At 42.6% G+C, this 25,687-nt stretch overlaps 1 protein-coding gene and 1 gene segment (V, D, J or C); both read left to right on the top strand.

The window, feature by feature from the left end:
• The first annotated feature begins 1,702 nt into the window (after positions 1–1,702).
• On the top strand, positions 1,703–8,818 carry LOC130577013 (alpha-2,8-sialyltransferase 8F-like). Its single transcript, XM_057372062.1, has 8 exons — positions 1,703–1,765; positions 4,728–4,870; positions 5,199–5,267; positions 5,445–5,531; positions 6,197–6,341; positions 6,492–6,604; positions 6,824–6,910; positions 7,819–8,818. Exons 2-8 carry the CDS (start codon positions 4,740–4,742, stop codon positions 8,276–8,278), a joined length of 1,092 nt encoding a protein of 363 aa, XP_057228045.1. The 5' UTR covers positions 1,703–1,765; positions 4,728–4,739; the 3' UTR covers positions 8,279–8,818.
• Positions 8,819–14,316: 5,498 nt separating this feature from the next.
• Positions 14,317–23,471, top strand: LOC130577011 (T cell receptor delta constant-like). The segment is given in 5 exon segments: positions 14,317–14,623; positions 20,435–20,506; positions 21,935–22,216; positions 22,862–22,924; positions 23,353–23,471. Coding segments are annotated over 5 exon segments (834 nt in total).
• The last annotated feature ends 2,216 nt before the right edge of the window (positions 23,472–25,687 follow it).

Raw genomic sequence — 25,687 nt, 5'->3', positions numbered from 1 at the left:
TGCAAGCCTGCCATGGCTTCTCCTGCTAAGCACCAGGCTGAAAACCTCGCACAATTGCATCTTTCCTAAACTGTAACAAGCTCTCTCTCACTCAGGGCGGGCAGCGTCATGTGGGGCTGGGGGCGGTGGCAGCCAAGGCCTGGGGGGAGCAGAGTGGYGCAGCGGGARCGTGCTGGGCCCATAACCSAGAGGTCGATGGATCGAAACCATCCTCTGCTAAGGCACTTTTTCACCGCTGCTGCCTCACACAACAACTTTTACCCTGCTTGGCTTTAGCTCTCTGGGTACCCCTGGCCCTGACCTTCCTCTTCCCTCTGCCCCAGCTGCCTGTCACGGCCCAGGGATGAATGTATGACTTCCTGAGCCACAGAACAGGCTCCCTGGCCAATTCATCTCCCTTGGGCCTCATCTGTGCACCTCCAGGGCCTGGCCTTGCCCTTCTCCCACACCTCCTGCACAAAGCCCTGCATGGCCGCTTCCCCTTTGACCACCCACGCCACCGCTGCACGTGCTCAAGGCATGGCCAGAGCCAGGCTGCAGCCTCAGGTATTGCTGGGAGCACCTGGAATCCAGGGACATGCTGACGGCTGCAGCCCTGCCCAGAAATGCGGCTCTGCTCCCCCGCATGCTGCGGGACTGCACCTGACTGACAGGTCACTTCTCTGCTGGCCACAGGCTCCTTTTGCTGGGAATTACCARSGKARGGAATTYRCCTCTTTTAGCTGTGCAAATTGGGGTGCACAGCTCAGTGCTGCTCATGGTTACTCTGAAGTAAGTGCTCTGAGTTCTAGGTACTTTATGCTGGGCAGCTTGTCAAGCTGCAGGTCCTTGCTAGAGACTTTCGTCCAAATGTTCTTGGAGCTCTGGTGCCTTGGGGCTTTACCATTTCCCAGGTAATATCTGTGCCTTTTCAGTGCCTGACCATACTCWGGGGGAAGAACCTTTTCCTAATATCTAACCTAAACCTCCCCTGTCACAAATCTTGGCCATTCCTTATGGTCTTGTCATTGGTGTCATAGAGCCAAAGTCAGAACTGCCCCTTCACTGCCCCTTGCRAATAAGTTGTAGACAGCCATCAACTCTGCCCTCACTCTCATCCAGGCTGAACAAAACAAGTGCCTTCACCTGCTCTTTGGTATATCCATTGTCGACACTTCACCATGTTCATGTCCTTCCTCTGAATGCTTTTGAACAGCTTTATATCTTTCTTATATTGTGGCTCCCAAAACTGACCAGGACTTGAGGTGAGRCTTCCCATTGAAAAACAGAGTGGGACAATCTGCTCCCTCACCCAGCTGTCAATGCTGGACTGTGGTTGGCCCTCCTGGCTGCCAGGGCACTGCTTACTCTTGTTCAATCRGCTGTYRGCTGGGAACCCCCAGKYCCCTTCCCATGGCACTKCTTTCTGGCATCTCATTCACCAGTCTGTCCATACATCCAAGGTTGCCTAGTCCCAGGTGCAAAATCCAGCATTTCCCTTTGTTAAACTCATATGGCTGGTAATAACAAAGGCTTTTGATCTGGACATAATTGCACCAAGCACTTACTGTCAGGAGGAAGACTTTTCATGGTTCACAGGCTAGTGATTTTGGAGAAATACATGAGTCACTCMAACAGAGAGAAATCATCATATCTCCTCCCCCTCAAAGGGCAGTTCTAGATTATTTGGAGGTTGGAGCTGCAGCAAACTGGCCCAGTTATGAGAGCATATGAAGCCAGCTTCAGGATCAAATGGATTTATCTCACGGCCTTCTTGGTGTAAAAGGTATGTGAGATTTAGGTTTCATGGGTTTTGATTTCATATATTTTTATTTTATTGAAACTGTTTTTTTAAGGTTGTGGCTTTGGCATGGGAAAATGAATAATAGATTCCTGTTTTCTAGACTGTTGCTTTGTAATCAGTGCTAAACCTCAGTGGGCTGTTTGAGTTGGGTTTCAGCAACTGCTGCTTTTGAGGGCTAGCAAGATGCTTACTCAGAGCAMGGACATTAAATTACTCTCATTTGAGAGCTGTTACTCTGGAAAAGAGAAAAAAAAAAGAAATACAACCTCACCCTGAAAAAGACTAAATCAGTATGGTACCCAATAGAAAGAAAGTCAGGTAACAGGCTGTTACCATATACTGAGAGCAATGTTCTGATTATGTTTATTCTGCCTGGCTGTTCTTGTTGGATTCCAGTTTCAGGAAATAGAGTCCATAGTTGAGCAATAGTGGCAAAAAAAAATATTTCCCCAGTGAACAGGCCAATGCTGATCCTTACAATCTTTGTAARTCTAAAGTTTCCACCTTTATAGAATCATACAATCAAAGATTCATAGAATCACACATAATGGTTTGGGTTGGAAGGGACTGTCAAAGATAATCTATCTGCATCCCCTTCCCATGGGCAAGATATATTTCATTAGATCCATTTATTTGAAGCACATCCAACCTGYCCTTGAATGCTTCCAGYGATGGAGTATCCACTGAGCAATAGTTTCCAATGTCTCATCACTCTCATCATAAAACATGTCTTCCTTATGTCCAATATGAGCCTAACCTCTTTTAGGTTAAAACCATTGCCACCTGTCACTGAAACCCTGGTAAAAAAATCTTTCTCCATTTTTCTCACAATCCATCTTTCAGTATTAAAATACTGCATTAAGATCTCCCTGGTGTGTTGTCATCACAAGCCTGAAAAACTACAACTGTTTCAACCTTTCTTTATAGAASAGGTGTTTCCTGCTCTCTGCCCATTTTTGTGGCTTCCTCTGGACCTCCTCTAACAGGTCCATGACTTTCTTGTGCTGGGGATCCCAGAGGCAGATGCAGTGYTCCAGGTGCACTCTCACAAGAGCAGAGATGATCATGTCTATCAACCAGCTGGCTGTGCTTCTGTTTCTGCAGCCCAGCATACAATTGCAAGTGCACCTGGTCAGCCCAAGTCCAATTTTTCACCCACTCTTATCCCCAAATCTTGGGTCAGTTTTTTCCCACTGGCTCTCAATACACAGAATTATAGAATCAGGGAATGAATTGGGTTGGCAAGATCCTCTTGTTCCAACATCCTGCCATGGGCAGGGACATCTTCTGCGGCCAGGTTGTTTCAAGCMGCATTCAACCTTTCAGGGATGGGGCAGCAACAGCTTCTCTGGGCAATCTGTTCCAGGGCCTCACCACCTTCACAGGGAAAAACCTTTTTCTRATATCTAATTAAACATACTCTCTGTCATTCCCCATTGTCCTGTCACTCCAGACCTTTAGTCTCTGAAGTAGTCTCTCTCCGTCTGTCTTGCAGACTCCCTTCAGATACGGGAAGGCCAGAACAATTGTAATTCTCTCAGCCTTTCTTCACAAGAGAGGTGCTCCCACCCTCTGATCAACTTGGTGACCTCCTGTGGACTCGCTCCAACAGTTCCATGTCCTTCCTGTGCTCCATCTTCCCACCYGCATTAATAGTGGGGGATTGTCCAGTTCAGGAGCATGACTTCTCACTTCATCTTGTTGAACTTGTTCACAGGATCCTATTTCTCAAGCCTGTCAAAGTTCCTTCAGGGTGGTGCTCTCTGCAAAATGCATCTTGCTGTCATCTGCAAACTTGTTGAGGGTGCACTCCATCGCACAGCTGTCAATGATGAAGGTGCTAAACAGTATTGGTCCCCATACAACCCCTCATCACCAGAGATTTCTATTTGGACATTGAGCCATTGTTTGTAGCTCTTTGGATGCAGCCATCCAGACAGGTCTTTATCCATCTAACTGTCCATCCATCAGACCTATGTCTCTCCAGTTTAGCAGACAGATTGTTGTGGGAGATCATATCTTTGGACAAACCTTAATGATTTCCACTGAAAATATTTGGATTAGGCTAGCTCAATGTTCTATAAACATAGATAAAATAATAGAGATAAAATAATAGCAAACTGAGAGGCAAAACTTTGAAAGGAAAGTCAACAAAGCTCTGCTTCCTCATTCCCTTCTCTGCTACACCTTGCAATCACTTCYGTTTATGGAGACAGGCAGAACAATTATTCCTCAACCATGCATGAGAAGGTGGTAAAGGGTGTGGACAAAGMAGGGGTGTGCTTAGAAAAATTCAGCAAAAGTCCTTCTCTTACCCACACCAGATAGAGGTGTCTCCAAGGAAATGTCATTGAGATGCCATGTCTGTTTTGATAAAGAACAGACATGATTGGGGTGGTTTCCCACAAACAGGTAAAACCACAAATTCTAGGACAAAGTTGAGCAGGTTGTGCTGCTGTGCGTATGAACTCAGGATCACTGGGGCTGGTGATAATCCCTGGTGTGCAGGGGACTAAAGCTAGCCAGGAGCAAATCAGCTCACCCTTGCCTTTCCCACATAGATATTGAGGAACTTGTATGCAGGCATTTTTATATAACTGCTGGAAAGACAGTATCGGGGAGTGGAGACAAGGCTGTGAAAGAATACTGGTGGAATCATTGTCATGGGACAGCTGAGGACAACTTTAGAGGAGAGGAAATACTACAGGTTGGTATTGGCCTGTGATGCCTTCCAACGGCATGCAATGGGATCCATTTATTGCCCCATGCCATGCTTCTGCATCAGCACAGCCCAAGAGAAATGAGTTCCCCACTATCCCTTGTATTGGATGTTGTTTTGCARACAGATAAAGGAAACCTACAATGAGTGCCAGAGAACCTCTGGGGCGGGTGTTTACACTGATCTCTCWCGTCTGATCTTTCCTCATTTCTTCTGCTCTCTCAGGCATTCTCCAAAATGACAAGCAACAGCAGCAGGGAGGAGCGTATGAAGCCAGGACTGCTGAAGATGCACAAGCTGTGGGTCATGTTGCTGGCTGTAGCTGCAGTCTCACTTGCCTTCATGTGCTTTCTGATGCTGAATGACAGGTAATGGAGGGGCAGGGGAGAGCAACTGTGTCCCCTCAGTGCTGGAAAGGAAGTGGGAAGATGGTGGATCTCTCCAGGCAGCCTCCAGGGGACGAATCAATAGGGTAGGAATGGAGATAATGTAGGAAAAGGATGCAGTTATGCTTGTCACAGATGCAGTTATGCTTGTCACAGATGAGTGTCTCAGGGTTGGTGTGGCTGCAGGCAATGCCATGAGATGACCAAGGCGAGGCTGGGGTACAGGATGGTTGGAGTGGAGGGATAGAGGAAAGCTGTGTGAGGACATGGTATTCTGACTGACTTTTACACTTTGGGCTTTCTTTCACAGACCTGATATCAATATTCCAGAAGCAGAAGCATGTCAAGGACTGTTGAGCAACATAACACAACCTCAGAAGTGAGAGTCATGGCCACAAGTGTGTTGGGCAGTGGTAAACAGACAATTGGCTAAACAGGGTCACTCAGTAGCCTCAGTGAAGGCTCAGGGTGTAGGAAGGGATGCAACAGAGTMGTTTGTTTGTAATTCTTTATGGGAGTGTTAAAGTTGCTTTCTTACAAGCTCTTTCTGCTCTAGGGTGAATGAGATTTGGAGCTTGARGCACCTGAGTCTAATGCAGAGCTGCCACTGGAAGTTCAACGCTACTGCCTTGGCCAAATACAGGTGATGCCCACCAGCCACAGGGAAAAAATACTCAGTTCACTTACTTCCAATAAAATCATGACCMAAGTGGTTTATTAATTTATTGATGTCACATGCTTAACCCACAATAGGATCAAGTATCAGTAACAAAGCMGATAAACCAAAATGTTAAGATACTTACAAAATTGGCAATTTACAACTACAAATTTCTAAACATCCTTCTACAAATAAGCCCAAGAAATTCTAGTCAAACACAGCCATCCACAGTGTAATGGGTTTATGGGGGGAGGGACGAGGGCATGCATGGGCACACAAGAGTGAAGCTGAGGTTGAAGCAGGCAGGAAAGGTTTTAGAGTAGTGACTAGGTTAGACAGATAGAAAATGGTCTGGAAATGTGTGCAGATGAGGAAGAAGAATTTGAAGGATGTGTGGAGATGGATGAACAGAGGAAGCCTGACAGAAGTTGTTCTGATTTGATGCAATGCCTGCTTTGTGTTCCCTGTACCTTCCCAAACTCTCTTTCACTTTGCACAGTAATATTTGCTCACCTAATCCTCAAYGCCTGCTTCTATTTGCCTAGCCTGTTCTGATTCTCCCTTCTCTCTCCTTTTTTATGCTGCAACTGTCCCCCTTCATTTTGCCCCCAGACCTCTGCTCACTGTCTTCTGCTTTCTCCCCCTTACAGGGCAGAACTGGGGCACTGCTGCAATGCCTCAGCCTGGCTAGCTGTGACMCAAGAAAACACACCCTTGGGGTCCAAGCTGGTCTATGATGCTGGTCGCTCCAAAAGCTTGCAAGTAAGCAGTGGCTTGCTGGAGATCCTGCCAGAGGTAAGAGTGCCCTTTGGTGGGGTCTATAACTCACAGACTGCATGCTTTTCTCTCATACACCTGTGGAGTGTGTCCAGTTGGAGGATATGTGGTAGGTCTTTACTGTAATTCTCTAATGATGAGTGAATTTCTGCCTAATGTTCTTTATAGAAATCCCCCTTTCAGGACCCTCTCTACAAAACCTGTGCTGTGGTGGGAAATGGAGGAATCCTCAGGAACAGCAGCTGTGGCTCTAAAATTGATAAGCACCAGTTTGTAATCAGGTAATTGCCACCAGCCTGTCCAGGAGAGACCAGCTGGAGGAAGGGGCTTTCATGAGAATAGGGTGAAGGTAGAGAAAATGGACACAGAGGAAAAGTTCTGAGCAGGTTTTAATATGAGGGGCTGGGGAAATGGTGGGTACTACAGAGGGACAGCTAAGATGTCAGGATACCATGAAGCATTCTTTCTCATTTCATTCCTTTGCTTATCACCTCAATCAGGTTTAACCTGCCTTCTATGGACTTCCCTGATGATGTGGGCAGAAAGTCAAGCATTGTCACTGTGAATCCCAGTATCCTTCAAACAAGGTAACAAGTGTGGTCATGAAAGCAGCGGAAAGTACTCCTGRTTTTCTTTTCTCCTGTATACTGTTTTCCTAAAGAGGCAATCTCTCTTAACTCTGCTCTGGGTCTTACCATGTAAAGCCTGTCCAAAACAAACCTGTCAATATCTACTGATTCTCCCCTCTGTGCAAAGGTATACAAAGGAGTATTGCAAGACTTGGAGTTGTTTGAAGCAGTTTGGTCAAAACTTAGTTTCTGTTTATTATTTTATCGTAGTACTACAGATTAATAGACTTTCGAGTCATTCCAGTGAGTTGATCCTCTCTAGGGTGGTATCAAGAGAAGCAGAGAGTCTTTCAGCTGCTGCTGTCAGGAGAATCTCTGATGGAAGCTATTTAATCTCTGTGCTCCTTGCTGCATAAATGCTCTTTATGGTCAATGGAGAAAATAGATACTCCTTGTCCTACAGCAAACACCTGAGACTGATCAGATGTGATCCAGTTTTACTTTCTTTGCAGTGACTACAAAAGATGTTTAGACAGTTACTTCAGATGTAGACGTCTGTGTGCTAGATCTATAAAGGCAGACGGCATCCACTTTCTCCCAGCCCTCTGTTCTACCAGTATGGCACATCATTCTCCACAACTTTTTATCTATGGAGCCACAAAACTTTTAAATTTGAATAGATCCTCAGAGCCTTTTAACCAACTGCTCACTAGCAAACCTGCTGGATATTCTGAAGCATCTCCTCTGGTCTGTGTTAGGTGCACCTGAGGATCTCTAGCCCAGATCACACAGAAGGCGCAGAGTAAGAAAAAATAGAGGTGAAGCATACAACTGGTATTTCACTGCTTTGGTTATTTTCAAATAACATAMGAAGGACAGGAAGCAATGAGGATGGTGCTGTAACAGGTTGATCTCTTACCTCACAGGTTTCGTGGTCTGAATGGTCGACGTCTGCCATTTGTGAAGGCAGCAAATTCCTATGGAAAGACTTGGTTTCTCATCCCAGCTTTCTCCTTCCCTGGCAATAATGAGGCTTCTTACCGAGCACTCTATGCCTTACAGGACTCTGGCTCCCAGTCACACGTGCTCTTCTTCCACCCTCAGTACCTGAGTGCACTAAGCAAGTACTGGCATGATCGTGGTTTTTACACCCGTCGCCTATCCTCAGGTTTCATGCTGGTGAATGCTGCCCTGGAGTTGTGCCAATACATTACACTCTATGGATTCTGGCCCTTCTCTTTGCATCCAGATGGCCATTCCCTGCCCCATCATTACTATGACAATGTGCCTCCCAACCGGTGGTTGCACATCATGCCCAAAGAGTTCGCTTACTACGTGGATATGCACTTCCATGGKGTGCTACAGCTGCACGTGGGGCGCTGCTGAAGGCTCAAGACAAAGAGGGTCTAAAGAACAAAGGGTTTTAAACTGTCAGAGGKCAGAGTTAGATGGGATATTAGAAAGAAGGTGAAGATGGTGAGGCCCTGGCACATGATGTCTAGAGAAGCTGTGGCTCCCCCATCCCTGGAAGTATTCAAGGCCAGATTGACCAGGGCTTGGAGCAACCTGGTCTAGCAGAAGATGTCCCTGTCCATGGCAGGGGGGTTGGAACTGGATGATCCTTAAGGTCCCTTCCAGCACAAGTGATTCTGTGATTCTGTGATTCTGTGATTCTATGATTCTATGAATAAGGTTTCTGCTGTTGTTATGATCCATTTCGGGATCTTCTGATAGAATCACAGACCTAGATGCAAACCTAGAGACTCCAAGGATCAAAAGTAGGTCTCCTTCTCTTTTACACACTGTTCCATTCAGCAAGTAGCACTGGCATCAGATAATTCTAATATTAATTAATGGGGAGTCACTAATTGTTATCTGTTAGTGGCTAAAGATTAATGAAATTGTTAATAAATAATTTCCTTTCTTGCCAACCATGTGAATTTATTAACTTCATTTCAGAATTTGAGCACCCCATCTCAAAAGCTTTTATTTTTCAACGCCACTTGTCAATAAACAATAAAAAACTTGCCATATTTTTATTATACTTTGTTGGTCTCTGTTTTCTTTAATCAGACTCATTTATCAGAATCATTTAGATTCTTTTATTAAGTTATTTTATCAGCATTAGTCATAAAGCATTCAGGTCTTCCCTAATCCTCATAGCTATGCAGTTAATCTTCAATTTGTGCTTTTGACAATCAGAATCAATCTGTCAGTCCTCAYGGTCTGGTGGATTGCCAGCTGGGTGCTGACAGGTGTGGACTGCAGGCTGGAGGTTCTTGTAACACAGAGCAGCATCTCTTCCCCCAGCACATGAATGAATGAACAGCAAATCTCTCCAACATTCCAGCTGATTTAGACAGTCGTTACATATTAGAGATATAAATGCTTCTCCACATTTGAGGAGCAGCCAGTGTAGATTTACAGAGGGGAAAATCGTACCTCTTGCAGCTAATTGACTTCTATGAGGASGTGACAGCCTTGGTGGATGAGGGGAGCAAGGTGGATATTATTTTTGCCTGCAGGACGGATGTCAGTGTCATGTCCCACGACATCTCCACCAGTGAGCTGATGAAGCTCTGTGACCAGTGGACARTCAGGTGGAGTGGACACTCTCAGAATGGCCAGGCTTCCAACAATGTGAGCAGTTACATCAAGTTGTGCTGCAGGCCACGCACCAGTCAGCAGTGTTGTACTGAATACCAAGGTCAGCACTATTAAACATCTTCATGAATAATCTCCATGATCAGATTGGGTGCAGCCACAGCAAGTTTGCAGATGATACACAAGTGGAAGGATTTGTTGATACAGTGCTGTGGTGAGTTGACCTTGACTAGATGCCAGAGGCTGAGAGGAACCTCATAAAATTCAACCATGGAAAATGTGAAGCACTGCACCTACRGAGATAAGATTTTTGAGACGATAACAACTAATAGCTGAACGATGCCAGAGAAAACACACTGGCTTGAAGATCTATAAAATTTTAAGATAAAAGGGTGAAGAAAGTAGGAATATTTCTCTCCACATGAGCTGGAGGCTGACCTTTCTCCATCTGACTGATGAAGATTTTGTCCGTCTTAACTGGAGCAATGAGAGTATCATTGCTTGGCCTTATTGCTCTTTGCTGTCCAGTGAGTACAAGAGCCAAGAAATTTCTATGTACACATCCACATCCTACCTGCAACATCTGTTAATCCACAATAAAATTCAGCCAAACTGTGATCTTGAAGAAAATTATAATGGAACAACCCCGTAACAGACATGATTGAGTCCTGATTGTTATGCTTATGAGAGGGACAAAGGGAAGGAAGTGTGGGAAAAACTGTTATGGAAACACTGAATCCCATCATTTAGAAAGGACATCCACAGTTCTCTAGTGAAATCTCCTGCCTGGAGAAAGAAAATGGATTGYCAGTAGGCAGATCATTTAGAATTGCCTTCCAGTCCCCACCAATATTGCTGCATTAGGTTGCAGCTATTTTGAACACTCATTGGATTCTCCAAAGAATGGATAGCAGGCATTTTCTACTCTGCATTGCACACATGCTTAGTGCACACAGGTATGTGCTGTCTACTGATATTATTATTAATATCAGTAGACAAGTAGAAAGCCTCTCAGGTGACCACTTACTGAGAAAARGGAAAGAGCAGCAGCAGGGTCCTGAATTATTTCACTGTCAAATGAGAGTGGAATCAGCACTGCTGTCATCCAAGGGGCTTATTTCATGGTGGAAGRTTACAAGCCACATAGGATAAGATGGAATTCATTCTTCAGTTTTCACAGTGCATTTGTTAATTATTCTTTCTGTATTTGATACCTTCAAGCACGCTGCAACAGGATCAGATTTCTTTGGCTTGTACCTCATTATCTTGGTGATCAGAACATGTAGTTAAGGCGGAACAAGGAACCTCAGACATGCCAATGCAAGCACTACCATCAGCTGTCTGGGCAGGAGCAGAATTTGTTATTTTGACTCCTTGGCTTTACCTTGAGAATTTATGCAGCCATGAACTTGCCAGACTATCCCTGCCCATCCTAAAATATCCTCCCCTGAGCAAACCCCCTGAAAAGGACCACTCTGTCCTGCCAAAAACAAGTTTGGGTCAAGCATCAGGTTCCCCTATGTCCCATGCCTCCCTCTGGCCTTCTTCTTCCCCTTTCTTTTGGGAGTGGAAAATACTTTTTTCTCATTTTCATATGCCATTTTCTAGCAATAAAACCAGAAAACTCTTAAGCTTTGCAGAGAGTAAGGACCTCTATTATTTCACTTATTGACCTGGAAATGAAATGTGAAGTGAGTGATTGCCTTTTTCAGTCAGGAGTATTTTGTAAAATATGGATGATAGGAGAACTGGAGAACAGACATGCCATATGCCCTAAGACACCAACTCTCAACATGTCCATCTCCTGCTCACGTGTCAGTCCTGCTAGAGGCTGAAAGCTTGCTTTGTACAAGAGCCCGGACCTGGCGATGGTTGTACACACACTGCATGCCACCTTCTTCTCACCCAAGCTGTGCTGCTGAAGGAAACTGCTCATCTCCTGAAGCCAAGTGCTCCATCAGAGTCTCTGTCTCCTAGAGACAGAACTTCACAGAATCATGGAATCACAAAATGGTTTGGGTTTGAAGGAATTTTACAGACCATCCTGTTCTAACTCCCTGCCATATGCAAGGACATTTCCCACTAGACCAGGTTGCTCTGAGTCCCATCCAAGCTAGCCTTGAACACTTCATCTTAAGAAAGTAGGAAGAGTATGGGGCACCTTCCACTGTGTATTCATAATTCACAAAGACAGAAACCTGTAAACCCTGTAAACAATGAGACAWGCAAAAATATCACCTTCAGTTCATTGTCAGCTGCAAGTGCTGGTTCAGCTTGTCCTGATGTTTCTTTTTCTGCCTTCCCAGTTACAGCAGAATGAAAGACAAAACAGTTAAAAGAAAACAGAAAAAAAAATACATCTTATTGTAGGTTTCTTTTTTCATGTCCTTTGTTCAAGAGGAAAGTTGGAAATTAATTCACTTCCTCTGGTTTCTCACAAAGAGCTGTAGCTGCATAGAACAAACATGCCAACAGAACCTAAGAAAGAATAGAGGAAGGAAAGCAAGAATAATTCAATGCATGTCAAGGTAGCCCTGCCTAGCAAGCTCTTTTGAACAGCCACCCAATTTTCTAGAAATATTTTAACCTAATTGAAGGCCATATCTTCTCTGTCTGAAGAGTATCATGACCCTGCAATGGTGGCTGCTATTTCRGGTAACACTCATTGTTTTGTGTAGGATTTGATCTGACTACACAAGAATGTGGGATGAGGATGGAGAAAGGTGAAATCATGTATTCACCTGTGAAACTGAGTGGAAGTTATGAAATGGACATGGAGATGTTATGAAATAGACAGGAATTCATCCTTATGTCACACATGAATGTAGTCGGATATGATTCTATTGCTGAGCTTGAATCACAGATATTTGGATTTTTTTACTCTTCCCTTTTCTCTCTGCATCTATAGACATGTTCATTTAGCTCCTCCTATCACTTTTGTTTCATTCCTTATAAACTTCTGACATCCTGCAGCTGGATCTTTGGGGTGGGTAGAAATTCTCTACAGCAGCTGGATCTTTCCTAGCTTTGTTTTATTTCTACACCAGGACTGAAGAGCTGGATTCAAGCCTAAGGGGGATTTTCAATATTTTTCATATTCCCTAAAGAGAAAAGAGCCAGTCTCCAACCCTTGTAACAGCATTCCCTGTTGCTCTGGCTCCCAGAGAACCTCTTGGTGCTGGTGTAGTGGAGCAATGAGAATGTTTGTGCTTGCTTCTGAGAGAAACTCAGGTCAGCCTGCAATGTGGGTAATGAGCAAAGAGTCAGGGAGCTCTCTGAAGGTSTTACAGCTCTGAGGTGTCTCCCATTTATCAGTGCTGTTAGTGGAGTGACCTCCTGCACACCCACAATATATGGGGGGTGTATGATTCTCTTACAGCCGCATTTTGCTCAGGGTTTCTGGTACARGCTGAGCAGTACAAAAAAGGAAATRTGGTTTCCTCCCCCACCCAGGGCAGCMGTGACACATGCACCCAACTCCCCCATATATTAAGTACCTGCAGTTATAAAGGCTTTACTCAGGAAAGGTTGCAAATCACTTGGGAGTTGCAAGGAATCCTGAGCCTTCAGCACTGGAAGACATTTCTCTGCTGACTCAGAGAGAGGAAAGTCTGAGCATTTCCCACCCCACAATTTTACTTTCCTATTTCTCAGTGCAYCATGCAATTTCCTCTGGAGAAGCCTGCAATGCTCCTCTGGATGCTAGTCATCACTTTTTCTACAGCACTTAAAGGTGAGAGCTCTCCCTTTCCTGGAAACAGGACACMGATTGGGGGAAGGGGGCGGGGGGTGGAAAGTGATTTCCCCTGTCTGGAATCTGTATAATTTCCAAGCTACTTTGTCCTTTCCAGCCTTCCCATGGGATGTGTGAAGGTTGGAGGACTGATAAAAGGCTAGAGGTCTAATACAGCYCTGCTGTACCCTACTGCCACATAAAGAAGTGGTATCCACCATGTTCCTGGCACTGCTATGGGGTGCGTGACGGGACCAGAAGGGTCAAGGGCTCTGTCTGCTCAATYCTTGACTCCCAGGAGAGGCAAGACCTGAGTTCTCCTCCTCTCTGCATCCCTTTGGGGCTTATTTTCTCCTCTCCCTGCCCCAAAACGGAAGGACATGATCCCAAAGAAGATGGGTTCTTGTTGTCCATAGCATGACAGCTGGGAGGTGAAAGCCATGAGAGAAGGACAGAGATAATGGGACTGAGAAGGCTTCTGCTGCCCCTGCCCACTTGGTCCACAACCACTCAACTCAAAATGCCACCACATAAGATGAATCCATCATCCCTCTTCAGGTGGAGCGGAACGCTGATGCACTGCAGATGAGGGAAGTTTTCAGTGATGTTTCTGAGCATGGACTAAGGGGAAGACATGCTTAGACAAAGCTGATAAATGCTCCTAGAAGTTGCAYAGTCTCAYTCTGAGCAGACTTMTTRTTTTCTAGGAGCAGACYTGGSAAGGTTTAAGAGCCCCAAGTGAAGKTTAAAAGGTTTCTTGTCCCTCTGGTGCTCATATGCAACTGACAAACCAATTCCCCATGTGCCCATGCCCAGCCTGTTCTTGTCACCCTCTATGCATGTAGAAACACAGCCGGTGAAAGGGCTGGGAAAGGCTGGCTCCTCCATACTGTCCTCCTGCTAAGCTTCTGGATTCATATATAGAGATACAGCATCTTAACCAGCAGTTACACAAGTATCTTACCTAAGCAGTCCTTTGTTCTGTGTTTGTGTGCTCACAACCCCAGGATGRACTATTACACCCATGAGCCTTCTCAGAGACACTCAAATCTAACACCTGCCCTATTTCTTTTCAGCTACCCTTTCCCCCATAGAGATGGTGGCATCTGGTCCTAGGGAGGCAAAGGTCTCCAGCTCATTCTCCCTCACTTGTACTGTRATGGGAACACCTCTGGATAGCCCTCGATATGACTGGAATTGTGTTCGYCAGACCCCAGGAGGGCAGCTGCAATTTGTAGGCTGGATATATCCTTTTGGGAATAACACAGGCTATGCTCCAGCCTTCCAAGACCGAGTCACCTTTTCTGCAGACAAACGCAAAAGCAAGGTCTCCCTGCAGCTGCATGGYCTTACAGCCTTGGACACAGCCATCTATTATTGTGCCAGGCAGCATGCACAGTGATGCCAACGCAGGGAGAGGAAGCACAAAAAGGGGAASGACTGTGGTGGTGACAGGGTCTTTTCTCAAAATGACAGCTGCCTGGACTTGCTCTGAGARATGTCAGTGAGCTCTGGGATTGATAGATGTTGGAATTCCTTATCTGTCCATCAGTAACTGAATTTGCAGTAAAATTTGACATTTATAATAGAAGTTAGATATAAAATTTCATGCATGAGTAGTCACATGGGCAGATCATTCCCCAGTTCCTCAGATAACACAGATACTTCGCTTTCATTCACAGACTTCCCCACCGTCACCACCTCTTTTTTATTACTACCCTGGGTACTCTTTCAGTCCCAGGAGAATGGGGACAGAGGGACCATCCCAGAGCATCTCTCTGGGCAGGGATGCTGTTTGGGCCAGTGTGAGAGCTGTGGCAGAACACATGACTCCTTCTCTGTGTAGCCCAAATCTGCCCCAGATGCCTGCACAGCATCCTCCTGAAAAGAAGGGGGTTGTAACCTTGGAGGATTTGTACCCACAACACAACTCTGGGCATGGGGAGAATGAATGGATGTTTTGTTCATGTTTGACCTAAGGAAGAGAAGATATAGATGGGGGGAACTCATAAATATATAAATATCTGAAGGGTGATCTGAAGAGGGTAAATATAGAGGACAGAGCCAGGCTCTTTCACAGGATGTCTAATGTCAGGACAAGAGGCAATAGGCACAAATGAAAACACAGAGGGCTCCCTCTGAGTTGAAGGGAACTCTTTTTTTGCTATGAGAGCAACCCAATCCTGGAAGCAGGTTGCACAGAGAGCTTGTGGAATCTCCCTTCTTAGAGATAAGAGACATGGTCCTTGGCAGTTGTCACTACTGGCACTGTTTGAGCAGGAGAGTTGAAGCCAATGGCTTCCAGAAATCCCTTTCARCCTCAGCCATTCTCTGATTCTTTAATTCTAAGCTGTCTGTTACAGTTTCCAGTTTAGGTATACACACAGTTATCATTCAGTCCAACTGCCTGACCACTTCAGGGTTGACCAGAAGTTAAAATATATTGTTWAGGGCATTGTCCAGATGCCTCWTCATCACTGACAGGCTCAGGGTATCCTCCTCCTCTGTGGGGATCCTGTACCAGAGTTTAACCACCCTTCAAGTAAAGCAATGTTTCCTAATGTCAAGTCTGAATTTCACTTCATGCAGCTTTGAGCCCTTCCCACATGTCCTATCACTGAATYCCTGAAAGAAAAGCTCAACACCTCCTCTCCAATACCCTGCTCAGGAAGCTGTAGAGAGCAATGAGGTCACTGCTCCTTCTACTATTCTCCAATCTAGACAAAACCAGAATTCTCAGATGCTCCTTATGAGATGGACATGCCTTCCAGCACCTTCACTAGCTTTGTTGCCCTCCTCTGGACACGTTGAAGTACATTAGCATCCTTTTTTAAACGTGGAGCCCAGAACTGCACATAATGCTCAAGCTGAGGCAATACCTATGATCATGTCTTTTTTCCATCTGGATCCACTGCATTAGATACACCCAGGAAAGTGTKTGTCCTCCTRYCTGTCAAGGCAYTGGGCCAGCTCACATTAAGCYTGCTGTCAACCAAATTTCTTTAGTRTAAATGTATTTATGAAAGCTGTATGTTAACAAAGAAACAGAAATGTTTTTCCAAGGTGCCCAGGTGTAGAAAGGTGTGTCAGTGTAGAAAGATTTGCTCTCTGAAGGGTTTGGGGCATTTCTGGTGGTTTTAGATCTTTTCTCCTGGTTGATTATCCCTCCTCCTTGCTCTCAGATGCCTGTCAACCTTGTAGCATTGGTCCACTTTTCCTGTCAGCCTTGAAGCATTTGTCCCTATGTCCTAACAACTTTGTAGCATTTGTGTTTTGTGGGAGAAAGTTTCAAAGTCTCCCACCCCAAAGAGTTTTGTTGTTACTTAGTAACTGTCCCGTTATAAACTGGACTTGGGACATAATTGTCCTTGGATTAACTAACATCCTGCTAAGATTCTAGTAACATGTTAAAWAGGCTAATAAACATTAATAACCCATAATAAACCCATTATTACACAAGCAAAATCAAACTCAAGTCCTACTATTTAATGTTACTATTGATGCACAAGTCTATTGCTTTAAAAATTGTATGACTCACACATAAGCCCTACTAAATTGCAATTCTATTGTCTTTTCCTCTGACACGTTAAGATRAAAGAAATCTCTTGCTCCTTACAAGTTGGATAKTAGGAAAAGTCTGTTCCCCCAKAGGGTGGTTGGGCACTGGAACTGTTTCCCAGGGAATGGTCACAACCCCAAGGCTGCCACAGCTCCAGGAATGTTTGAACAACACTCTCAGCACAAGGTAAGATTGTTGGGGTATTCTGTGCAGAGTCAGGAACTGGACTGGATGATCTTTGTGAATCCCTTCCCACTCTGCATATTCTGCAGTTCTGGGATTCTGTGAAAATAACCTGACATTTAATGTRTCTGGTTCTTGACATTCTTAGGAAAATATCCTCCCTTAAATCTCTAGAAGTATATTAAAAATATATATGGACTCAAGTAATTTGATTTAAAAGGGCTGTTACAATCCAAATTGACCCATATTCAGTGTTACCAAGTATGTTTCAGAAAGACTTGCATTATTACCTTTATCTATCATAAAGATGATATTAAAGATTTTTAATAACAGCAATTGCTGTGTGGTTTGATTTTCCAGGAACAAAATGGCTGAGGAAGTAAAAAACACAGCATTCAAAAGACATCAAAGAAGAGGTGTCAGCTGACACTGAAATGAGAAGATATTTTTGTATGACTGTTCATCACTGTGTGGATTAGGTGCCACAGTGGTTAAAGGGGGCTGAACCACCCGACACAAACTGACTTCTGGAAAAGCCTTCAGCTGCAACACACTTTTCCTCCTCACAACATCATTTTCCCTCATTCAGCTGCACAATCCTGAAGCACATCCTGAAGCACAATCTGGTGCTGATTGGGATTCAAGCCATGGGATAATCATTATATGCCATGTCAGTTTTTTTCTGGCACTCAAATACAGATTTTGCTTTCCAGATAACTTGATTTTGAACCTTTAATTATCAAATCCAGTTCTGCAGATTCATGTTTTTACTTTTGACASTTTGGAAGTATTCATCTAAGTTACATATTGCGTCCATCTCCCTTTTATTTCAGAGAAACAAGTGGCTCTAAAGAAATTTGTCACTTCTCAATACAGATAAAATGACTTAGTCCATTACACTTGGTGCATGACTCTCTTCAAAACATTCAGCTGACTCTCTCAAATGTGCCCCTGGGAGGTAAGTAAAAAGACTCTAACTCAATGTGGCACATCCAGCTTTTCCTGTCCAGCCACACAGATCGTGATCCTTCACTCTGCTACTGAGCATCATCATTGAAATGGAACCCTCTATCTTCCTCTCAGCTTACAGCAAACAATGCCCCTCCATCCATGATCTCAGTCCAGTGTAAAAAGTCTCCCACCCTTCCTGCCTTTTCCACATCTGTTTCTCCTTCAGATCAGCARTTCAAGAAATCCTGCATTAATCCCCTCTTGAACCACATGATCAATGTTTTTCTCCATGACCCAGATTATGATCTTTTCTTTGCCCACAAAAATTGCAGTTTCTTCCCACTCATTATATCCTTAGGGACCATTACAAAGAATATTGTTTGAGTTTCTGACAGTACCAACAGCATCACAATCATAGCAAATCTTGGTTCATGCATTCATTCTTAAACAACTTCATGGGCTACAGACTGCTATGGGAGGTGGGACCTGCAGAATTTCCAATTTTGCTAAACTCTAAGAAAGGCCTTAGCTCTTGCCTAGAGTCACACAGGCAACTCAGAGCTTCAGGGAAGAGAGCAGGACCTCTCCATTCTGGGGCCTTTTCTGTGGTGGCCACCTTATTCTATGGTGCTCTCCCACCTCCTTTTTGATGTATGTTTTTTAACTCTCACAGCCAGCTTGCAACACACAATAAAGGATCAGATGAGTGGTTTTGCACCCTTTCCCCTTGCTGACCCTTCCTCTTGAGAAGATCAATACTATACTAGTTAAAGATTGCCTTRTAGTCTCCTGACAGAAGTAATCTTTTTCAGGATGCTAATAAATGTCTCTTCTTTCCTACCCCTCTCCACCTTGACAGCAATTAGGGATCAGTATTAAATCATATTTCCTTAGTACATCACCTCTAACTAAGTCTTATTTTCCCTATAAAGCTGTTAACATGAGGTTAGCTTAGAGTTGCTGCCTCAGGGTAAGAGAACCACAGCATATCCATTTTCTAGGATTGCTCTGCTTAATCACTGCCTGGGGTGGGGGAGAAGGTACTCRTACACCTTTCCTATTGCAAATGCCAAGTGATTCATTTTTCATTTAAAGGTATTTTGCATGTATCGTGGCTGTGTTTATATCCTTGCTGTCAGCCTAAAAAAGAACAACAATCTCTTTTTCACTTTTAAAAATACCAAAACCATTATAAACACTTCCTGAACCAGAAAATTACTCTCAGCTCTTGGCCCATCAAGGAAGATGATAGTTCTAAAACCCTAGATTGAGTGTATACAGCATCTTCAAAGAACAGTCAGGCAGGATTTCCTGACAGTTCTAAAACCCTAGATTGAGTGTATACAGCATCTTCAAAGAACAGTCAGGCAGGATTTCCCCACCACAGCTTCCCTGCTCTTACTGAAGTGGCAGCTGCTTTGCTGTCCAGCCTACACATGAGGGATGTACTCAAACAAAATTTATCTTTACCTGCATATTGTGCTCCACACAACTCTTCAGTTTCCCGTGCCACTAAGGATGCAGAATTTACCCTTTATACAGTATTTAATCAATCTGTTTTGCACCATCCAGAGCAAAATTTTTGTTTAATAASTCCTCCTATGGAAAAATGTATCTTTACCTAATAAAGAGCAATAATCTCTTTTTCACTTTTAAAAATACCAAAAACATTATAAAGACTTCCTGAACCAAAAATTTACTCTCAGCACTGGCCCATGAAGAAAGATGACMGTTCTAAAGCCCTACATTGAGTGTATTCATTTCCTTCCTGATCAACAATAAGCAGAGCATAGAGAAAAAAAAACAATATCAGAAAAGAACATGTCTGTAGCCCTGAGGCATTTTGCTAATTATTGTAAGATAATACTCAGATTTTTTTTTTCATTAGACTAAAATATGAGCTTTTGGAGAGCAACATTATAATCCTTCATCATAACCTTAAAAATCCTGAGGAGGTTTAAAGTTTCTCCTTTTTTCTCCTTTTTCTCTCCTTTTTTTCCAGCTTTAGATTCTTATTTTAAAGTCTGTGTGATTTCTTATGTTGTATCTATGGCATATGGCTCCATGTCTCACATGAATTGTTGTACAGGAAAAGGGAAGGAAGCAGCACTTTTTGTAACTAAGTATATCACTGTGTTGAGAACTTGGAGTAGCACAGTGACACAAACACAGTGTGGTCTCATTCAAAAACCTAAAACTGCCAAAGGAACAGTTCATTTTGAGGAAGAGTGGGAAAGAAAAATTTATTGAAGAAAAGAACTGCTGAATTCCTAGGAGTACTTACTTTGGACTACACTGCTTACTGAGAGAAAAGAAGAAGAGGGTTTTGGAAGTTTTTTTCCCTGATCAAGTTGTTTAAAATCACAATGAAATTAATGTTTTGTGCCCTCATGATTTTTGTTACTTTGGAGCAATTCATGGCAGTTTTTATGTGGACCTTTTGGACAAWCTCGGGCAGTTTATTCTCTGGTGTTTTGCATCATTAGAGTACACCGTGGAAGATGGGTTTATTGACTATGTGCCAACACCGTGGCAACAGACAAGCTYGTATTTGGAACTGGAGCCACTCTTTCAATTGAGCCAAGTAAGTTCCACTTGTCTTACTAATAAYGTATTTTCTAAAGTTTGTGGTGAARTAGCAAAGGGACTCTGYGAYGTRACAGCATAATGAGACATTTCTCCTGCCTCGGATCTCTTCAACATGTATTCTCCAGCTACATGTTTGAGTTCAGCTCTATTTAGTTTGAAAAGGTTTCAGGAAAAAGCTAAYTTCCTAGAACAAATACACCAGCATYACYTCAGAGATTCTCCCMCAGCCAGTATGCTAAATTTTGTTATTGATACCCAGTGAGGATTAGGTCTTAAGCCCAGCTTCAATGTGCAGTRTAAGAAGGTGCTTGCTTTCTTTTGTGTAACACTAATTGTGTGGAAAGTTAAAAATGAACTGTAAAGAGTTTCAGGAGAAAGTAGTTCTCATGGAAAAACAGGGTATATTAGTGTTTTTTGGCAGCAACTGTTTGAAATGCAAGCAAGCCTTGAATACTTAGAAATTCTCTGGGACATGGTCTTTGTAAGGATGAACTCCTATTAGACATCCTACTGTTGTCCTTTAGGATGGCTCAGCATGATGGTCTCATAACTTGGAGWCTTCTCCAGAGTTCACATAACACTGTTCTCTTGTCAAGAGAGGCTTATTTGCCTGGATTAAGGTCCACACAGAAMTATTATGGAAACTTTCAAAGAATGGAATTTGGAAAGATAACCTCCTGGAACAGAATTAATGTTCATTTGTTAATGAAAGATTTWACCTCATGTTAGAATTTAGCAACATTATTTTGTATCTTCAAGTAATTCCACTCATTGGAACAGTATTGCAGAGTGGAGCAACAAACCATCTTCCTGTGTGCTATGGTTAAGCCTTTTAGCTATATAAGGTAAAGGATTTTTGGGTAAATAAAAAACTAAAAAACTCATAATATGTATCATGTTACAAGCATATAAGGCTACTCTTTGAGTAAATAGTCCATATTGTTTTGAATTAAAAATTTATATGAGAATCTCGTTTGATTCCTAAAAGTTTCCTTCTCATTTCAAGGTTCCTCAGTTAAAGGTTTTTTTATATTTATATCTATATCTATATCTCTGTCTCTGTCTCTATCTCTATATCTCTATCTCTATCTCTATCTCTATCTCTATCTCTATCTCTATCTCTATCTCTATCTCTATCTCTATCTCATCTCTATCTCTATATCTCTATGTATGTACATATATCGGGTCTAGTAAAAACAAGGTTAGGAGCCCAAGGGATTAAAATCTCCCTTGAAAATCCCACCCTTTTCCTTCATTTCTGTTTTTGATCTGTGGTTTATGTGTTTCTATGGTAAACAGGAGAAAGAAATAAACATGGAAATTCACTCAGATGTCAGGGGCAGATGTGTCTGGACTGTATCTGAACTACAGATGATTTAGCTGACAGAAAAATAATTATAACAAAACAATGTTTCTTTTTCAGAGAGTCAAGAAGAGTCTGCCCCAGAGCTCATTGTGGTCAAATCAGAGGAGCCTAARCAAGACAAAAAACTGAACATGGCTTGTTTGGCAAGGACCTTCTATCCTAAGAACATCAGCCTTTCTGTGCCCATGAGTGATGTTTTGTATGACCTGAAGGCACCTCTTGTCACATCTGAGGGGGTGTACAGTACCATGAAGGTTGTTGGTGTGGAGCAAGGTGCAGACAGGACCTGCAAGGCTACGCACAAGGGAAGGGAGAGCAARGCCACCATAATTCTGCCAGGTACGGTGCTGTGGTCCAAATGTCACATCATTCTGGGAGATGAATCTTTTTCCTGGATTTTTTCCTGCTCTTTGAGSATCTAGCAAGGAAAATTAAGTGCAACCAAAAACATATTTAGGCACTAAGTTAGGTAGACATTCAAAAATACCTAGATTATATGATCATAATGCAAGAAACAAATAAACAATCCTAAAATTCCCCAGTTCAAAAAAAGAATAAAAACAATCATCTGTTATTTGTGACCTTTCCTTTATCTAATACAAAACAGTTGAAGGGTTYGCATTGGTTCAAATGACTCCTGGAAGAAAATTCAAATTACCTTCTTTGAAAACATAAAATGAAGAAAGGACATGTGACTTTTCCCCTGATATTTTGATTACTTTTGGATAACTTTTTAAATTGCTGTTTTTCTTCAAAAGAGAGAGAAAAGTAAAACTCAACAGTTGGAGGGGTAGTATGCAATCACATATAAAAAGCTAATTTTTCTCTTCAAGTTAATCATTAATTAATGACCTTCCATCTGATTCTCCAACACTGTTTAACTTCTGCTTAAAAAAAGCCTATTTTTTTTAAATAGCATGTTTTGTGTAGTTCTTGTCTTGTATAGTTCAGATACATGTGTAGTCTCTATTATTCATTCAACAGAAGAGAAAACTGAAGAATTCAAAGCAGTTAATATTTGCGACATTTCGGATGCTTCTAAAAAAGGTTAGTTACAGTTATGTTATTGGGGATTCAGTAACAATGCATGAATATGCACTGTACAGGAATGTCTGACTTGGAGACACTTATTAAGCAATGGGATGCTCTTTTTGTGGACAAAATACCAAAACATTGAACATTTCTGCACCAGAGAAGGCAACTACCAGAACTGGAAATGCTTATTGAGAAATAACTTGCTGCTTCAGTCTAACAAACTAGTGAGCAGTCAAAWTTGTATGGGATAAAACAGGAATGTAAAGTCAATCCTCTGCTACTTCCTGCACTTGATAAATTCCTCTCTCATATTTTCCTTAGTTCCTGCTTCTCTCACCCAGCTATGTTGTGTGAATTGTCCTTCTTTTTGGGGAGGACTGGGACTGCATGGTGATAACATCAAGATGACACTTTCTTTCTTGCCTTTTTTCTTCGCAAAGCAAATGTCAAAATGGAGAAAATGAATATGCTGTCTATGGCTGTTTTGGGTTTGAGAGTCCTGCTGGCAAAAAGCATCGCCTTCAATGTACTCATGAGTATCAAGCTGTTACTATTCTGAGGTAGGAAATACATAATTCAGCCCCTAAGAACATGACAGGCAAAATCAAACAGTGACCWTTTGCAACCTTCTGTAACCCCACAAGGAAAGGTATCTGTTCAGCTGTTTCTGTTTTTACTGGATAAATTGATGTAACACGTAAGTTGCACCTCATCCCAAATCAGGCTAATCTAGAGCATCTCACATTCTGTTARAAACCTGCTGGTTGTTTCACGTGGCAAAGCACAAAGTCTTGATAAATTTTCAAATCAGCAAGAATATACAAGTAGAATCCCCAAAACCAACAAAAATTAAAAAGGAGGCAGGAAAAGGAGGAGGGAAAATTATGATGATCAAGTAGCCAAATGCCTAAAATACATTTGGCTACTTGCTTCCTGATTAACAGAAACTAACTCCACTGCATTGGATATAAATAATAATTTAAAGCAAACATTGCTTGTTCTTTCAGGTAYTGGGTRCTGAAACAGCAGTGGGCTGATTAARAGCAGGAAAGAACAACATCAGGATAACAACGTGTCATCCCTGCTACCAATAAATACTGGAAGAATCAACAAATTCCCCAGTTTCTGCACATCTCTGAGTCTACTTCACCAAGGTTCTCTTCAGTCAACAACGTCTGGACATCCTTGCTAGACAGCGAGGGCTGCTGAACTCCTGTGTAATTTAGGATCATTAATGGAACAGTTTCTGTTATTTCTTTTCCCCCTCATGCCTCTGTTAAGCAGGAATACCTGGCTTTCCTACTCCTCTATCTATTGCACTGATGCGTCCAAATTGCTTAAATAGTTTCAAAAACTTAAAATTGAACTTTTTTGCTTAGTATGCTTTAAAAATACCATCTCTGGTCATACCATGTAATGCTTTTCTGCTTTGGGGGCACAGGGGAATACTGTATAAATATAAGTTTTTGGAGAATTTAATCAGTGGCAGTTTTTTAGGGCAGGTAACTAGATTTCACTTAGACATGAAGGAATTCACCTCAGACAGCTGCACAGTAGTGTTTTCATTTCCATTTCTTCTTTTAAGCAAACTTTTCTYTTCTTAAGTATATAGTACTTGCATTTCAGTTTTCCTAATATACATCAGAATAAAGGTTTATTATGTTTGCTTTGTGTTACGACCTTTCTGCTGAAAGTTGGATAAAAATCTTTGAAATTCCACTGTCCTACGCAGTTACCACTGAGAACTAGAAAATKACTTATTACAGTCCAGAGTTCCTTTTTATTAAATGTGCCTACCTTGGGCTTTCCACAGGGAAAGAAGAAAACTCTTTGGCACATTTAAAAGATTTCAGGACACCTGTAAATTCTGGCCTTATTTGGYTTAAAGGAATTTAATTTTTCATGGCTCTTTCAAGCTACTCAGACTCCAAATTGTGGATCATAACAAAAAAAAAAAGGAGATGGGTATAAAGAAAAAAGGTGAGAGAACAGGCTGCTGATTTTCAACTCACCAGTGCTTGGAAGGGGCCAACAGGAAACASTGGTGTTCTGTAGATCATCAAGCCGTTGGCTGGCAGTCACAAAAACCCAACATTGATTTGTATCTCATAAGCTGCTAAGCTGATAGGATGCTGTGGTTCAAGCACATCGACWCTATCATGCTATTCACACAGATTTCCCCTTGTTTTTAAAATCGTGCTAACCACTTCCCAGGTGCAAGGCCCACAGCATTTCTYAGATGTTCAGATAAAATACTGTTGACCCCAAAAAGGCCCCCAGAAGGTGCATGGCAAAACCTATTTCATTAATCTTGACAAGTTTAGTCATTCAAACCATCRCTCCAGATATTGTGATATTTGTATGGTGAAACCACTCTCTCTGGGTCCTGCAGTTCTGTGGTTTGGTCTCAGGAGAACATATTTAGTGTAGAAAATCATGGTAGCCATGGTTTTTTTCCAAGACATCCCAAGAGCCAAATGGACATGTGGAGGGCAACCTGAGGCACTGTGTCACTCTGGCCTGGAGCGTTTCAGGGCAGGTGGGAATCTCYATTGTCAGGCATATGTTTAGATAACCATTAATAGACAATAGGTTAATTAATACAGCCTTGCAGATTTGCTCTATACATACAAAGAAACACAAGGCAGTTTGTACCCTCGTCTGCCAGTTATTTAAAAAGGTAGGAAATGTGAGAGGGACAGGGCAGGATGTGTGAAAAARGAAGGAAAACACGAGGGGAGAAAAGAGCAGGAAACATGAGGAGAGTGGGAAATG

This window comes from Malurus melanocephalus, unplaced genomic scaffold, assembly GCF_030028575.1.
Source record: "Malurus melanocephalus ecotype Western Australia unplaced genomic scaffold, MMel_1.1 scaffold_163, whole genome shotgun sequence".
Taxonomy (NCBI): domain Eukaryota; kingdom Metazoa; phylum Chordata; class Aves; order Passeriformes; family Maluridae; genus Malurus; species Malurus melanocephalus.
Note: the sequence above shows the minus strand (reverse complement) of the source record. Positions and strands in the feature narration are given on the sequence as shown.